The 18,181-nt window shown below is 35.6% G+C and overlaps 1 protein-coding gene across 4 annotated transcripts in view; it reads right to left on the reverse strand.

Annotated features, from left to right (window-relative positions):
• GEMIN2 (gem nuclear organelle associated protein 2) overlaps positions 1-17,382 on the reverse strand; it is a 21,224-nt gene extending 3,842 nt beyond the window's left edge. The window contains exons 1-9 of one of the 4 annotated variants that reach the window (XM_019713640.3): positions 17,154-17,374; positions 16,666-16,750; positions 15,160-15,249; positions 14,817-14,876; positions 11,893-12,006; positions 9,645-9,689; positions 8,342-8,410; positions 3,792-3,902; positions 1,221-1,279 (exon numbers count right to left, since the gene is read on the reverse strand). In XM_019713640.3, the coding sequence (XP_019569199.3) occupies positions 1,221-1,279; positions 3,792-3,902; positions 8,342-8,410; positions 9,645-9,689; positions 11,893-12,006; positions 14,817-14,876; positions 15,160-15,249; positions 16,666-16,750; positions 17,154-17,290 (770 nt within the window). In that variant the 5' untranslated portion in view covers positions 17,291-17,374. Of the gene's footprint in view, positions 1-1,220; positions 1,280-3,791; positions 3,903-7,357; positions 7,570-7,598; positions 7,839-8,341; positions 8,411-9,644; positions 9,690-11,892; positions 12,007-14,816; positions 14,877-15,159; positions 15,250-16,644; positions 16,751-17,153 lie in introns of those variants that run through there. The other 3 variants (XM_019713639.3, XM_074328170.2, XM_074328171.2) reach the window with 3 other exon arrangements.
• Between the last annotated feature and the right edge of the window lie 799 nt (positions 17,383-18,181).

Below are 18,181 nucleotides of genomic sequence, written 5' to 3' on the forward strand. Positions count from 1 at the left end.
TAATTTTTTGAGGAAAAAAACAATCATGACCAATACAGTTGGATATTTCTTTTCTCAGAACTGCATAATATTATAAAACAGCAGTGGATTAGCAGGCAGATGATAAGTTTAGGTCTCTGGTTCCATTAGGTACTAGTTACTGAAACATCAGTTACTGAATCTTAAAAATGCTTGGCACAAAGTACCCATTAAGTGTTAATTATCATCAGCAGCATAATTATTGTAGATCAAGAAACTAGATGTTGAATATGTGTGTACTCTGAAAAAGTGTTTTATGTGGGGTTGGGAAAAATGGACACAGATTCATTTACCTTCCCAATATTTAAATATATTATAAATCTTTAAAACTGTATCAGCATTGAAATAACACTGAACAATGGGACAAAAATATTAAGTTCAGGAAGAGACCTAAAATAAATGTGGTGTGTATGTGTAAGTATATACACAGACACAAGAATTTAGAATACAAAAAATTTTCAATTAAATTCTAGGTGAAACTTCAATGTAAGAAATGAAATCAAACACACACTGAATAAAAATAGGCCCCAACTGAAAATGAACAAGGGACACAGGCAGTTAAAAAAATACAACTGCAATAAAATGAAACATGTTCTACCTTCACTGGTAAACAAGCAAATCCAAATAAAAATAATTTGATTGTATTTTTTAATGTTAGAATGGAAGTACTTATATCAACTGAAGATGCTCAGTGTTGACGAGGCAATGGGCACTCTCAGACACAAGTGGGAACACAAAATGGGACAGGCCTTCTAGAAGGCAAACTGGCAGTAAATCTCAGTTTCAAAAGTACAGTCACACGCCGAAATAATGACGTTTCACTCAACGATGCACCTCATATACGATGGTAGCAAACCATATAATGTAGGTATACAGCCGGCTAGTCCCCCTGTTTGTAAAACTGCACTGTACATTTGTATAATGATGGTAGCACCTAAGAATGCATTTCTCAGAATGCATTTTAAGCAGTCCATGACTCTACATGCCCTGTGACTTATTTCTAGGAATTTACCCTTAGGAAATAATGGAGCTCTACATAGAAGGGTCTTCACTGCAGCATTACTTACAGAGAAAAACTAAAGTAACTATGATACATATAATAGTTTCCTCACACTTCAATTTCCTCTACTGTAAAATGGAAACAATACTCTCTACCACCATTATTAATACTATTACAAAGCAAAAAGCCAAGGATTACTTACCTACTAACCAAGCAGATTAATAAATTCAAAGCAGGAACCCTCTCATCATCTTTGCTGTCCTAAAAAAAAAGGAAGGAAGCCACATGTGACAGAAGTCAAAACGCAGTCTGTTCCTCCCATTATCTTTGAAACAAATTTCCTTTTAAGATGCAAAACATGTAATTTTTATTAGATGATAATAAGAATCACACAGAAATAGGAAACCTCAAAGAAAAAGGAGAAAACTGTAGAGTTAATGATCCCTTGAGAAACATCTAAGATCATCTATTAAAGAAATATCCTGAAAAGGAAAAAGAAATAAGAATTGAGGGCTCTAAGGAGGATAACTTGGGAGAATTTTTTCCCTAGTTCCAAGTAGAGCAGCAAGAAGAGCCTATGCCCTAACTGGACAGTGATGAAAAGTGTATACAAATATTTTAAGGGAATTACAGTTGAGGAGTGAAATCCTGGCTTCAGGCATAAGATATACCAGAAAATATTCCAGATCAGGGCTCTCAATTATGATGGAAGTAGTTCCGGAACTATACATTTTAGTTCACTTTAAATATCTGTTAAAATGACTAAGATACATAGAAATAGTCTTACAGAGTATAAAATTTATTTTTATACATTTCAAGGAATAGTCACAATAACCTATTAATGTTATAACAGACATGTCATATATTAATTCACACTTGGGACATATGTCTGTGATGTTACTGTACTCAATTCTTCTCTGTGCTAAGTACTATATGGACAAAGCTGAATAAAACATATTACCTGCTAATAGCACAGAAGATGACATATCCACATATTAGCTTTAATGAAAAGAAAAATGTGTGAAGTGTCATAAAAAACATACAAAGTATACTGGAAACAGGATGATGGAGAGATTCTTTTTAGTTGTTAGGATAAGGGAAAGTATCATAGAAAATAGTGGAATGAGAGCCAAACTGTGAAAAATAAATGGTATTTACATGCAAACCGGAATAAACAGGCTCTTTTGCAGAGGGAATAAAGTAGGATCAAAGCATAGGGAATATTTAGTGAGTAGCAAGTACATTTTGCTTGGAGTACAGGCATCTAAGTTAGTTTGGGCCATATCATGGTTGTTCAATGAAAAGAAATCCAAAACACTAATTTGAAAAAATAGATGCACCCCTATGTTTACTGCAGCACTATTCACAATAGCCAAGGAAAGGAAGCAACTGAATTCGCCATCAATAGACTGGATAAAGAAACTGTGGTATATATATACAATGGCGTATTACTCTGCCATAGAAAAGAATGAAATCTTTTCAACCATTTGCAACAACATGGATGGACCTAGACAATATGATGCTAAGTGAAATAAGTCAGATGGAGAAAGACAAATATATGATCTCACTTATATGTGGAATTTAAAGAACATAATAAATGAACAAACAAAACAGGAATAGACTCAGAGATACAGAGAACAAAGATGGTTGTTAGATGGGAGGGTGGTTGGGGAGATGGGTGAGAAAGGTGAAGGGATTAGAAAGTACAAATTGGTAGTCACAAAACAGGGATGTGAAATACAGTATGGGAACATAGTCAATAATGTTGTAAAAACTATGTATAGTGTCAGGTGGGTACTAGACTTATCAGGGGCGATCACTTCATAAATTATATAAATGCCTAACCACTGTGCTGTACACTTGCAACTAATATAAAATAATATTGAATGTCAACTAACTTAAAAAAATATATAGTTACAGATGTAAAGTACAGCATAGGAAATATGGTCAATAGTATTTCCATAGCTATGAATGGTGTCAAGTGGACTTGATGGGGTTATCACTTTGTGAGGGATGTAAATGTCTAATCATGTTGTTTTACACACTTGAAACTACTAATAAAAAGTGAAAAGGTAAAAGTACTTTGGAGTAGTCAGTGGAGAACAAGAAGTATACATTTTGTGGAGGGGAAAGGAGGGATGAAAAAAAAATCAGAAGTGGGTTTAACCTGGCTTTAATTTACATATACTGTAATGTTGCAGGTATGAGTTGGAGGAAGGGTCTGATTGCAGAAATTCAAAACAATCATTGGGCCAGAGACTGCTAGTTGACCACTCCAGCTTCTTGTCTTCCCTTACTATTTAGCAACTGACGCTCATTTTTAGCAGGGCAATTCCGCCCAGCTAAAAGTAAACATTCCCCATAGTTTCTTATGGCCATGTGACTAAATCTGGCCAATGAGCTTTTTATAGCCAGATGTACAGTGGAATCTCTGCACATCTGGATGGCCTTTATCTTTAAATGGGATGGCCTTCTTCTTTCCAAGGGCCTATAATGAAATATAATGGCAGAAGCTCCAGCAGCCACCTTGGATGGTGAGGTGAGCTAGAGGATGGAAGCCACATGTGGCAGAACTAAAGGCCTGGGTTACTGCCATCTTAAATCTGATCAGCCTACTTTCAGACTTGCTGTATCTGAGAAAATTTTCTATTTTATTTAAGCTACTGTTATTTTGGGCTTTCTATTATGTAGCCAAAAGCAATTCTGACTAATAAAATATTCCATGTTTTCCTATTTCATTGGAATCCTTCTTTATCACCATTTTGCAACTTACCACTAAGAGCCTGACTTCAGAGCACCTTCTTGCAAGCTGCCGAATCAGTGAGTGAGCCTCAGGTAACAAAGGTTTTTCAAGACAAGCCAATAAAGCATAAAGCCATCTTCCCTAAATAGAATTTTAAAAAGTAATAAATAGGCATATATTGTACCATATGTTTTAACTTATTTTTTAAAATGTCCTATGTGTGTCTGGTTATTTGCTATGAATAAATTCACAGAACATTTAACTGTATTATGTTTGGATACAGACAAAAAAGCCATGTGATATCTTTTGTATCTTCTAACTATAGATACAGAACATTAAATACTTCAAAATATTTTTACCCCCAAAGAGTTCATTTTGGAGATTCTTATTACAATTAAATCCCTAATTTATAGTAAAAACTACATTAAGATTTGTATAAATCCTTGTAAAAATTAAGATACATTGTTTTCTTTGACCTCTATAGACAGGTATACAAATCATTTCATAATTTTATAACTGTCCCAAGATCTATACAAGGAACTCTTTTGATACTATAAATACCATGGCAAGCTAAATTTATCCCCATCCCCTTTTAAAAGGAGTTTTTCTTTTCAATTATAAAAGTTATATAAACTTAATGCAGAAAAACTAAATACACAAAACACAAAGGAAAAATGAACCTGCAATTCCACCATCCAGATAAACTTTCTGCTAATTTTTTAAATGTTCATCTTTTTCCTATGTAGACATACAGCTTTCAAAAACAAAGTTTCATCACTATAATAATATTAATAAGGTAACAACACTCTGTAGCCATATTTTTTACTTTTAATACATAATAAACATTTCCCAGGATGTTAAATTCGATTAACAAGAGATGTTAGTTTCAACATGGTGCTTATATAAATACTCTTTAACCAAGCACTTATCATACTTTCCTGTCACTGCTGGTTTTTTTTTTTCTTTACCAAAATTCTGGGACAGTATAATGACAGATATTATAACCCTAGAACTCAGTCCAGAGTTAGAACATAAAAGGAGCTTAATTAAAATATTTGTGGAATGAATGTTCCATTGTGCATGCACCATAATTTACTTAACCAATTTCCTATTGTTGAGCACTTAGGATGTTTAATTTGTTGCTGTTATAATAAAAAATAGTGTAATAAATATTCTTGAACATAAGTTTTAGAGCATCTCTGATTTCTTGGGCTAAATTCTTAGACATGAAATGGTGGTGTCAAAGGGTACATATGATCATAAAAGTTTCTGAGATATAATCACTAAATTGTTCCTCAGAAACGTATCAAATTATATTTTCATCAGCAGTGTATAACTCAGTTTATTCTGAGCAAGGTATCACTTTGGAGAAAACTGAAGACTATTAGAACAAATTTTAAATTTATACAACACACAAAGTTAGGTCCTCGAGGAACCACACTAATCAATGAGAATTTTTCTTAAATGAAAAGATCCACATCCAGGTTTCTTTTACAAATAGAGAGCAAAATTTTCTTCTACATTAAAAAAGCTATTAGACATTTCAACCTGACTCAAATTTTCAGGCATACATTTACTATGTAAAACTAGTATTCAGGCATTCAAATGGTCTCCACTTAGAAGTTGCTTAAACTTCTACTGATTATCAAAGACGTACCTATGCTGAAAGGTTCCCTTTCCTCAAAGTTAGTGAGTACACTGTGACAACACTAAATGATAAAAGCAAAATCCAAAATAAAGCTGTACTTCTCAAAAAAGACAAGTAATAACAAATAATTTTAAAAAGGTCCCTTTATCATTTTGCTGGTTTATGATATGGAAACTTCCTGTGACACAGATTTTTACTTTAAAACCCTGATATTCTCAATCGTAAGAGTTCTGATGGTATGGTTACTTGGATAGGGGAATTCAATACTGTTGATTTAAGAGACAAATTACTCAAATTAAAACTCTAAGGATTAATCAAGTTAAAATTTAGTAAACCAGTTGTCATTGGTTCAGAAACACTTTAAGGCTTCCTCTGGAAAATATAGCTACACTTTTTAGTAATATGCTTTCACTAATTAATAAGAAAAGCCAAACTTATCATCCTCTTGAGTGAGTAATCTTTATAAGTTTTTTTAAAAATCCAAAAAATCTTACAACAAAGAGTTAAAAATGAGTGTTAAAGGAAGAGAAGGAAAACAGATCAGATAAATAATACTGACAAAAGGGTCACTATTGACAGAAAGAACTGATCTGAAATTTAAAATTCAATATCTAGATTCCAGTGAATTAAATAGCCTAAGAATCTGAACAAGTTATCTATTTTTTTTTTTAAAAGGAGGGCACAGCTCACAGTGGCCCACGTGGGGATCAAACCAGCAACCTTGGTGTTATTAGCACCATGCTCTAACCAACTGAGCTAACCGGCTGCCCCAACAAGTTATCTATTGAAAGTATAGCTAATATACCAATGCATGGGAAAACACTGTTTTACTTATATTGAAAGAAATGTAAATTACATTTACTTTGACGTACTACTATAAATTCACTACATAAAATGTTGGATTGAATCATATGGAATTACTGATAATCAAATGTTTTCTTGTTTTTTTTAAATAAATTTTATTGGGGGATATTGAGGGACAGTGTTTTTCTCCAGGGCCCATCACCTCCAAGTCATTGTCCTTCAATGTAGTTGTGAATGGCGCAGCTCAGCTCCAAGTCCAGTCGATGTTTTCAATCTTTAGTTGCAGGGGGCGCAGCGCACCATCCCATGCGGGAATTGAACCCGCAACCTTGTTGTTGAAAGCTCTTGCTCTAACTACCTGAGCCATCCGGCCACCCACCCCTCTGGCAGCTCGGCGGCAGCTTGTTGTCTTCTATCTAGTTGTGGAGGGCGCAGCTCACTGGCCCATGTGGGAATAGAACTGGCAACCCTGTTGTTGAGAGCTCGCGCTCTAACCAACTGAGCCATCTGGCTGCCCCTCAAGTGTTTTTAACCTACAGAAATGACCATTTCATATGGTTCTACTTAATGTAAGATTGCAGGGAAGAGAGCTAACTTGACACATCCATTGCTGATGCATTATAAACTCATTCATTTCTTCTGAAAGCAATCTGGCAGAATGTAACAAAGGTTTATAAAACCTTGATCCAGTAATTCTACTCTAGAAATATCCTAAGAAATTAGTATAAATGCTTATCATTTAGTCATGATCAGTAATGAGAATCAAAATAAACTATGAGATATTAAGACAATGGCATTTACGTGAATTACATTATCACACAGAAACATATATGAAATATGAGCCAGAAAAACCAGAATATATACATTAATTATAACTATGTAAAAGATATGTAGGATCACTGAACCAGAAACAGTGATTTAAAAATGAATTTTTTTTCCTTAAAAAGTATAGTATAAATCTCTATATAGTAGAGATTTAAAAGAAAGAAAACATAAAAATCTAAACTGAAAATCTAGTGATAAAGAATATGGTCATTCTACTTATGGAAGAGACTTATCTAAGCACTTGTTTGAATGGCAGCCTGGGAAACTTACACACTGTACTGCAATGTTGGTTTATCTGTTTCTCCCAGCTGACTATAAGCTTCTGGAAAGCAGAGATTATGTCTTATGATTTCACAGGGAGCTTTGGAGCCTCAGATACACTCTTTTGCAAATATACGCAAATGTGAAAAATATTTGTTTTTGAAAATGAAATCTGGGGTAGCCGGTTAGCTCAGTTGGTTAGAGTGTGGTGTTAATAACACCAAGGTTACTGGTTCGATCCCCACATGGGCCACCGTGAGCTGCACCCTCCTTAAAAAAAAAAAAAAATTAAATCTAACTTTAGATAAAACTTTTTATTAAGGGATTAAGTAGATAATTTATTTATATAATGTCCATCCAAATTACCTAATTTTGAAGGTGAAAAATGAACTATGAATATAAAGCAATAAAACGGGTGGTATACCATGCTTGGTAAAGAGTATAGTCAGATTGTCTGGCCATGAGTCTCAGCTCTGCTAGTTACAATCTGTGTGACCTTAAGCAAGTTACTGAATCTCTATGTGCTCCAGTTTCCTTATCTGTAAAATGGAAATAATTAGTTGATAGGTTGAGGATTCAAGGAGTTATATACAAAGTCCTTAGAACAATGCCTGACAAAAAGTGCTTGCTATTATTGTCATTTCTGATAATGCTTTTGTGAATCGGATTTCAAGGCCTTTTAGAAAATGCATTTCAAACTTCTTTAAACCAATGCCACTCAAAATGGGGTCTGCAAATTGGCTGCTAGTCTGTGACCTGTTTCTTCCTAGTCTGTAACAAGAGAAACAGCTTGTCCAGGATAGAAATCAACTGTTTAGCTGACACTTTTTCCCCCCCAAAGCAAGACTTTCTCAGTGAAGTAAGTAGTTGATTTACATTCTTGTGTAAATTCCTTATTTCACTGGAAACAAACATAATTTGCATTACACATAGTTAAACATACACACATAATACGTACATATCTATAAATACTGTAGTCATATCTCATATATAAGTATATATAATTTTGCTTCATTATGAAAATAAAAAAATGTAAAACTACCAATTCTGGAGTAAAGTCTCTTTCTCCAAACCAATTACTCAGATATTCCAAGACACTGGTTACTGTTGCCTAAAAACAGGGGGAGGAGGTGGAAGAAATGCATTAGTAATAAAATACTGACAGATTCAACAAGAGTTTCATTAAGTTTAGTAAGAAAGCAATTCTGATGTTTAAAATGGCCCCATTCTTTAGAATTCCAGAGAAAATCGTGACTTTATCTGGTAATTTGATTAGATGGTTCACTCAGTGAGAAAAGGCTTTTAAGACAAATATTCTTATACACTTTCAAGTATCAATAGCTTGGTTTAAATCCTAGGATTTAGTTCGTAACTACTAATTTAGTTTATAACTGCTTGAAGAATTCCATGTGCTTTTAAAAGTCTTTGCATAAATACTTCCAGATTATTTTCATTAAAACAAAGTACAAATATAAAGTTAGCTAGAGAAAGATCTGTTTTAAAACTATACAACTAGAATTTATCAAACTGTTGAAAATGTTCTCTGGCTTATTCAAATATAGTTGGACACTTGAAAAAAACACTTATTGAATTTAGTATGACCACTAAAGTTATCTTAATGCAAATATCAAGTAAGTGAAATTGTCAACCAGTATAATTTACAACAGAGTATGACCAAAAAAAAAAAAAAGTATCTTCAGATATTCAATGCTATCTGAAGACGAAAACCATCAAAATTTTTATTTGCTGTTTAAATAGATAACAGAGTTCCTAATACTAAAAAACTAACCAAAGTCTGTATTTCTCCCCTTTTATCCAAGAAATTTATGTAGTACTGTAAGTCCAGGGGAGTCAAAAGTTACATGTGGATTTTTTGACTGTGTGTGGGGTCAGTGTCCCTAACCCCCATGTTGTTCATGGCTGAACTGCATTTCATTCCTAATGAGATATGTAGTATATCTGGAACTAGAAATAGCAATCTAACCTTAGTATTTACTTCAAACACCAGAACCTAAGACTTATATCTGAAAGGTACACAACTGAATAGTTTAGGACCATCAGTTCTAGAATTAGGTCAATCTAGGATTAAACCCAGTGTTGCCATTAAAACTTGCTGAAAAACTACCTGCAAGTTACTTAACCTCTAATTTTATCTCCTCATCTCTAAAAAAGGGATATTAATTATAACTCTCTATATAGGGTTGCAGTAAGGATTAAATAAGAACTGTTAAAGAGCTTAGAACAGGGTCTTGCATACTATAAATACTCAGTAAATGTATTCAAATACTTTCATGCACATTGCAAACAAAAGAATGCATACATTCTTATTATTAGATGGATTTTACCTGATTCATTCTGCTAACAATACTAAGCAAGGGAGGAAAACCAATCTGAAAGAAAAATGAGAGTGAAATTTACTAAATGGTATTATTGGGGGGGTGGGGAGCTTCATTTCTCCCCCCCCCCCAAATTGGTGAATTTCTCATCACACTATTATTTAGAAACAAAGAATGGATGAAACAAAATTCCTTCATTGCCCCTGACAATAAAATGCTCCACGAACTATTATAATACATTGGTAATGGCCAAGAAAATAATGCTTAAAATTTGAATATGTAAATTTAAAAATAAAGAATGATTTTAGTAATCAAAATGTTAAAGTACGAAATTTTAAAAAATGATACTGATACTATTGATGCTATAACATTAACGTATGATCCTTTTTGAAAATCTTGAGCTAAAGCTAACATTTTCAGGAATTAGGGCATTTGAATTAGAATGACTTTTTTCAAACCTAATCTGATTCAATTTTTATTTTTTATTTGTTTATTATTATTATTTTTAAAGGACTTTATTGGGGAATAGTGTGTACTTCCAGGACTTTTTTCCAAGTCAAGTTGTTGTCCTTTCAATCTTAGTTGTGGAGGGTGCCTCAAGTTGTTGTCCTTTCGGTCTTAGTTGTAGAGCGCGCAGCTCAGCTCCAGGTCCAGTTGCCATTGCTAGTTGCAGGGGGAGCAGCCCACCATCCTTTGCGGGAGTCGAACCAGCAACCTTGTGGTTGAGAGGACGCACTCCAACCAACTGAGCCATTCGGGAGCTCAGCGGCAGCTCAGCTTAAGGTGCCATGTTCAATTTTAGTTGCAGGGGGCGCTGCCCACCATTCCTTGCGGGCGTCGAGGAATAGAACTGGCAACCTTGTGGTTGAGAGCACACTGGCTCATGTGGGAATCGAACCGGCAGCCTTTGGAGTTAGGAGCATGGAGCTCTAACTGCCTGAGCCACCGGGCCGGCCCAATCTGATTCAATTTTTAAAAAGCTACTTTGGAGTTTAATGCTGGGAGCCTTGATTATGAAAACAGCACGAACTTGTGAGAAACTTAAGAATACATGCATTAAACTCTTGCATCTTTAAATGGTTTTATCACGTGGTATATGTTACTTGTATATATTTTGTAATGACAAGCTAAATAAATAAATTTTAATTCTCGATTAAATTAAAACACATTTTTGAAATGTAACATACATTGGGGATTATCCCAAAAGAAAAATAGGTTGTATAAGAAACAGAGCCAAACAGCTCCCCTAGAGATCTGAATCTATTTCCACTCCCCCCACGTGTGTAAGAGTGCCTGTTTTAACCACTTATCAACACAGTATATCAGGCTTTCTTTGCCAACATATTATCTGAAAAAATAGTTTAGTGTAGCTATGTTACATTTCCATTACAAGTGAGTTTGTACATCTTCTTATATAAGTACAATTTGTATTCCCTTTCTGTGAGATGTCTATTCAAATCCTTTGTTTTGTTTCTTTTTTTAATTGGATTCTTGGTCTTTTTAGTGATTTTTGAAACTTTTACACTTTTGGGATAAATTAACTTTAAATGGAAAAACACAATGTGCTACCACATAGCAAACAATCAATACCTATTCAACAGAACAGAACAACATAATACATATAAGGAGTTAGCAGTAATGCAGATGTATGCAGAAGGTTCCATAAAAACATCGGCAAACTTGATGGCAAGTGAATCCTGAAGGACAAGGAGTTGTCCACATAATTTGTGATGAAAATAAAGCCATGTGAAATTTAAATATACACTCAACATTTCATTGCCAGAATATGCAATTTACCAAGCATTTTTAAGTACCTCTCCAATTGTCATGTTTTCCTGTTTCCCTGACTACTCATCACTCATTGTTCAACCCATGCCTAATCATGAAAAAAAAAAAAAATCCTATCTAACTAACAAAACTATTACACAGCTAAAACATAAAAGATGTGAAGCCAACCTGAAAAGGTCATAGTATATTGTTTTAGAGACTGGGCTGCTGTTTTTAAATTAAAGAGCTAATAATGTAAGTTGGGGTTGGCAAACATTTTCTGTAAACAAACTAAATATTTCAGGCCACACACTGTCTTAGTCACATATTGTTAGTTTGTTTTTTATGCTTTAAAAACCATTCTTAGCTCATGAAAACCATTCTTAGCTGTACAAAAACAGGCTGTGGGCTGGGTTTGACCCAGGCTGTAGTTTGCTGACCCTTTATATTAAATGATACTTTCTGTTTTGTTTATCCACTTATCACCTACCTGTATATAATCTATTTCAGGATTTTCGTTTTTAGTTGGTCCAATAGCCCCTTCAGCACATTGCCGTTCACCCAGACAAAATTTTTTCCAGCCTTCTTCATCTTCAGATTTTGGCTAAAAAACAAAAAGCAAAAAACCAAACTTATTTATTCCTATGTATTATTTTAAATACTGAACTATGAAAAAAGAAGTGAGGATTCCTCCATATTCCCACCACCTCAACACAAAGATGTGGTGCCTATTATGGACTGAATTATGTCCCCCCAAAATTCGTATGTCGAAGCCTTAACCCCTCAGTGCCTCAGATTGTGACTGTGTTTAGAGATAGGGTCTTTATAGAGGTGATTTAGTAAAACTGAGGCTACAGCGTGGGCCCAAATCCAATCTGACCAGTGTCCTCATAAGAGAAGGAAATTTGGACACAGAGAGACACTAAAGATGTGCGTGCAGAGGAAAGACCATATTAGGACACAGTGAGAAGGTGGCCGTCTGCAAGCCAAGGAGAGAGAAGCCTCAGAAGAAACCAAACCTATTGACTCCTTGATCTTAGACTTCTAGCCTAAAGAATTGTGAGAAAATAAACTACTATTTGTTAAGCTACCCAGTTTGTGGTATTTTGCTAGAGCAGCCCTGGGAAACTAATATAGTCCCAAGTGGTCACACCACACGTGGGACATGTTTAGTTTGGATCACACTTTAATGGATACTGACAAGAATGGGTGTGTTCAAAAAAGGATGTTAAAGCTAGAAATTAGCATGGGAAAATAAACCGCAATAAGAATGCTTACAAGAATGAAAGATGTTTATTCCAGAAAAGGAGACATGATTACATACTTCATTCACATACTTGATGGGCTGGCCAGTCAAAGAAGGAATAGATTTATTCTACATCACCAGATAGAAAAAGCAGGGCCAGTGGGGAGAAGCATTCAGCTCCATATACCTTTACAAAATAATTTTTATTTATACACATCACCTTGCACATTCCTTTGCAAAGGTGAAGTTTTACCCCCTGAGGATAGCTTCCCTCCCCTTCTTCCGCCTTCCCCCCTCCCCGGCCACTCCAGTTCAAGCCATTGTTTCTCAGTCTAGTTGTGTAGGACACAGTTCCCTGGCCCATGGTGTGGCAGTTGGTCGCCCGTAGCCTCGGCTGCTCACAGCAGCTCTCACGGCCACACACAGTAGCCCACAGCAGCACACAGGAGCACACGCCAACCTCCAGCGGCTCACGACAGCCCAGCACCAGGGAGAGTTGTTCACAATCTTAGCTGTAGAGGGCGCAGCTCACTGGCCCATGTGGGAATCGAATCGGTGACCTTGGTGTTAGGAGCACAGTGCTCCAACCACCTGAGCCACTGGGAGGCCCCAGGAAAGCTTTCATTAGAGTCTCAGGATGAATATGAGACCCTTAAAGGTTAAAACCTATTGTCCTGGAACAATGTATCTACCTTTTCCCATTACTCCATTAGCTCAGAGACTGTTTCTGCTTCAGGTAGCAATGAATATCCTGGTTATTAAATATAGCAGGTGCTTAAAAATGATTGGATAAATCAATAAATAAATGTTTACATTTACATAGTTGACACCAGAGTGTGCTTTAGAAATTTTTCATTTTATTATTTTAATAATGTTTACATTTGCCATGTTGTTATATACTATTCCAGTTTTTATGGATCATAATTTATCGAATCAATTATGTTAGGTCATTTCGATTTCTGACAAAATTATATCATAATGTTACTGATGTGGTTTCTTTTTGATTTAGCAAGCATGTATGTACCCAAAGTTCTTACACTGAGCAAGAAAAAAAAATCTACCTCTCTCCTCACTCCCTTCTCACTAAAAGGCCTCACAGCATAGCGAAAGGCTTTAGAGTCAGATAAACTTCAGCAGCTCCCAACTATACCCTTTATGAGTTAAGTGGTCTTGGGCAGGTGATGTCAGTCCCCTGCATACTTTTCCTAGCGCACAGCTTCCAGATGGTATGGAAAAGCACATAGAGAGGCCATATATTAAATCTCTCAGCTTTCAGCTGGTAGTCTCAGGAAGACTACGCAAGATGCAAGCGGCCTCATTTATCCCAATGTGTCACCATGTAAAGATGTTAGGAAGCATGGCCTACAGGAAGCTTCTAAAATCTGAAATCTATGAAATATCTGAAACTTTGAACAAAATTGTGTGTGTAGGCGCATTTTTTTCCTCTGAAGATAAACAGCTTTTATTCAATTCTCAGGAAGAATAGGAAGACTCCCTAAAACGTTAAAAGTATTGCCCTGAAGTACACCTGAAATTAATATTACATGTCGACTATAATTGAAAAATTTAGAAAAGAAGGAAATGTAAAAAACAAAAGTTAAAAAATTCTCACAGATAAAAACCCAACAAAAACAGTATTGCCCTGGAAGAGCATTTTCATCTTTTCCCCAACTCCCTTTTTCATTCAGTAGTCCAGATGTAACATATCTACTGGAGAGCTTAATATTATATCTAAGCTGATAAAATGTAGGAAATACTACTTTCCGGTATGCATGACAGGCTTCAGTAAAAAGTCACGGGTATTGGCACCATTCTTTCACCAGGAAAATCCAATGAGCCTTTATTCAATCTTTTTGTAAATACTGAAAATGTGTTTATTTCCTAGAAAACAACTGTCTACAAGAAACTTAAAAACTTGTAGAGGCCTAACAATTACCCATCCAAAGACTGAGGATGTTGTGGATTAAAACTGTCATAAAAATAAAAGCTTGCATTGCTGATTCTATACTTTTCAGGCTACTAATATAATGAAATTGTTACTATTAATTGTAGATGGGACGGAATGAAAATTATATGGACTAGGTAAGTAATTTTTAAAGACTGGAAGTAAATATGGACAAGTTCAAATAGGTATACACTGTATAACTTCAACAGAGAAACTTACATACCATGGTCACGTTACTATCCAACTGCTGTGATTTCCAGTGACTTCTATGTCTGTTCACACTCTAAAGGAAGAAGAGTTAGACAGTCATCTTCAGAGAATGGATAACTGAAAAGAAATCAAGTGCTTTACAACATTCTAACAATTCTACAACTGGGAAAATACGTTTCAAACTGTATTACATCTAGTCATTATAATAATAATTTGGTAATTGATTCTTAAATATTCTTTTCTTTATTCTTCAGAATCATGAACCTCATTTTCCCAATTAAAATCTAAGAACAGAAATAAATCTGTGGGAGGGCGGGGTGGGGTTTAATTTGATTAAAAGATTAAGGTACACTTACCTGTCGAACAACTGAAAACTGTGCCACTTGCTGCTGTTGCCACTGAAGTGTGGGGGAATATCCTTCAGGAGCAGGTTGGCATCCTGAAAGCTAGAGATCAGTTCATAATTGTTACCATCAATGTTAGTGTTATAACTAGAATCTCATGCCCCTGCCAAGTAAAATCAATATGAACCGTGAACAATAAAGTAAATGATTAAGACTGTACAAGAAAAATAAAGTACTTCTTGCTCATGCAAAAGAGCAGGAATTTCATTTTACTATTTATGTCTGAGTTTAAAACATTAGGAAAAGATCCTTATCGAGTCACTTTAATAAGAGCAATCTGGAATGGTTTACAGTTGCAGGTTCTAAGAAATCTAAATGATATGAGCCCTGAAGATACAATCTAGCCCTACCTTTCTATAACAGCAAAAACAGTTTGAAATAAAAAAAAGAGATATGTCCCAGATAAAAAGTTTTGGTATAGTCAGAATGTACTCAAATAATTTAAGACATTTGACTTTAAAATGTCTACTTCTTTTTCCAAAAACAGCACGCAATTCACAACTGATCACATACTTCCTTGAAATAAAACTTTGTGAGGTCACTTTTTAAAGCCAGGTATATAAGACATCATCTTCCACAAACTAAAAACTTCTAAAAAGGAATGATATGAAATATTAAAATTTCCTAATTATAAACATCCGATAAGGGAATTACTTAGAACATAAAAGGAAAAGGAATAATCACAATTTAAAATTGCTGCTTTCCTTTGACTTTAAATTAAATAATGCCTCTTGGGAGAGACCTTCTGTGACAATCTAAAGTAGTTCTACCTGAAAAAAAAAGAAAAGTAATTCTTCTTGTTATTTATTGATCATTATATGCTAATTTTCTTCATATCAATAGTCACAATATGTAATTATTTTACTTGTTTGCTGGTTTACCCTGTCTTCCTCAGGAGAATGTAAACTCCACAAGGGTAGGGACCTTTTCCGTTTCATCATCCCCTGTTATATTTCCAGTGCCTGGCACAACCTAGTTGCTTAGTAAAAAATGTGCTGGATAAATGAATGAAAATGTTTACAGTGTGCAAGTAGCTAAAAAAGTGTAAGATATTTGGGTTTCTAAGTCTTAAAAAACAAAACACAATGAAAATCAAAACATGCAAACCCACTAAGATTAAACAGTCCAACAATAATTATGAAGACAACTGGAAAAAGGTTACTTCAAAATAAAGGACAGCATAAGTAACCTATTTAAAGACTTCTTTAGGATTGGATCATGTCCTGAAAGTATGAAGAGCAAATCTCCATGAACGCCAGGGTTACTTAAAGCCTCTTTGGCGGCAGTAAATGTCAACTGTTCTTGAAGGGGAAAAAGTAATACAAACAAATGTCTAACTTCGTAGGGGCAGTCAAATTTTACCTACATCGTAACTGATACTGTTGGATACTATAGGAACAGCTCTGGTTTTTTCATTTGTAGTGGTAAAAAAGTCACCTGACGGGTAATAAAACTCACGGAAACATTCACACTTTGCTTCCTTTTCAACTTCTTTGGGTCAATTTGCGCAACCACGACATCTGGACATTGAGCTGCTTCGATCCTATAAATAATAAATGCAAGAAATGCAATTACTATTGTGTTTTGCTCATCTGCAGTTAAACAAGCTATCCATTTCTAAAGTTTATTATGATATCCGAAAAAAAGTTCAGAATTGCAATTGAGGTACTGATTAATGTATTTCTGAAATTATCTGTACTGAAAGCAAGGAAATCTAAGAGCACACATCTTGCCAGGGATAATCAAGTTGAATATAATTAAGATCACTGAAACTCGTCCACCTAAAAATGTTAACAAGTGATCTTGCTCCGATCCGAACTCGCAGGAGGTTGGGGACCGGAACAGAGGCTGGGCTTTAGCAAACCTAGGAGTCCCGCAAAGCACCGGGCGCTGCACTCTGGAGCAGGAAGGACGAACAGCCCACCCGCACAGGCCAAATCACTCACTGGACCCGCTTCAAGTATTCCTGAGGCGTCCTCGGCGGTACCGAGGGATCGAAACTTTCTGTCAAGTCGCAGGGATCCACTGGCAACAGGCGGGGCATCAACTCTTCCACTGCAGACTCCGCTGGTACCCACGCCATAGTTTCCAATCCAGCCAGTCCCACGTTTAGGTCACAGCGCAGGCGCACGAGTAGGCACCTTTGGCGCAGAGTTGAGCAAGCGGCAAGGCTTAGGGAGTGTTATTGCGCATGAGCAAACTTGCTCATTGTCTCAAGGTTAAGGCTCCGGTGGTGTAAGGAAGACTGCGAGTTTAGTTCCTTGCGGGAGTGGTTCTGAGATGCTTCTGCGTGTTCCCTCTTATGCCCTGTTCTCTCTTCCAAGGCTAGGTAGGGGCTTCCAAGGCAAGATTGGGGCTTACTAGCCTTTATGTATCCCTAGTAGCGAGGGATTCTTAAATTTTTTTTAATTAATGAGCAATATTACTGTAATTATCTTTTATTGATCTCTAAATTCTTAAACCCTGGCAGACAGGTCACATTTCCTCACTTAATTTTTACAACCTCTTGAAGTAGGTGTTATTATACCGGTTTCGTAAGGGAGAAAACCGACCGAAAGAGGGATTAAATACTACAACTGACTTTTTCCCAAAGGGGAAGAGCCAATTCCAACCCAGATTTTTCTGACGCCGAGTGAACGAAAAACCGATTTTCCAGAGGAATTTCTTGTGCTTGGCTATTTCAAAGATCACTTTATATTTATATGAAATGAATATTACTCCTAGAGTAGCCATCGCTTTTTTTCCCCCTCAGAAAGATCTTTTTGCTGAAATATAAGTAGTGCAAAGGATAAAGCTAATGCCCACACCCAGAAATCACCATTATTAATCTTAGGGCCAATCTTGTGAGGCGAGTACTATTGTCTCCATTTTACACGTGAGCAAAGAAAGCAGAAATAGTTTAACTTTAGCTGGGTCATAAATTGCAGGAAATAATGAAAATATTCTATCTCAATTTTTCTAAACAAGCTCTGAG

The sequence above is a fragment of the Rhinolophus sinicus genome, chromosome 3 (genome assembly GCF_057876585.1).
Source record: "Rhinolophus sinicus isolate RSI-liver-muscle chromosome 3, RSI-T2T, whole genome shotgun sequence".
Taxonomy (NCBI): Eukaryota; Metazoa; Chordata; class Mammalia; order Chiroptera; family Rhinolophidae; genus Rhinolophus; species Rhinolophus sinicus.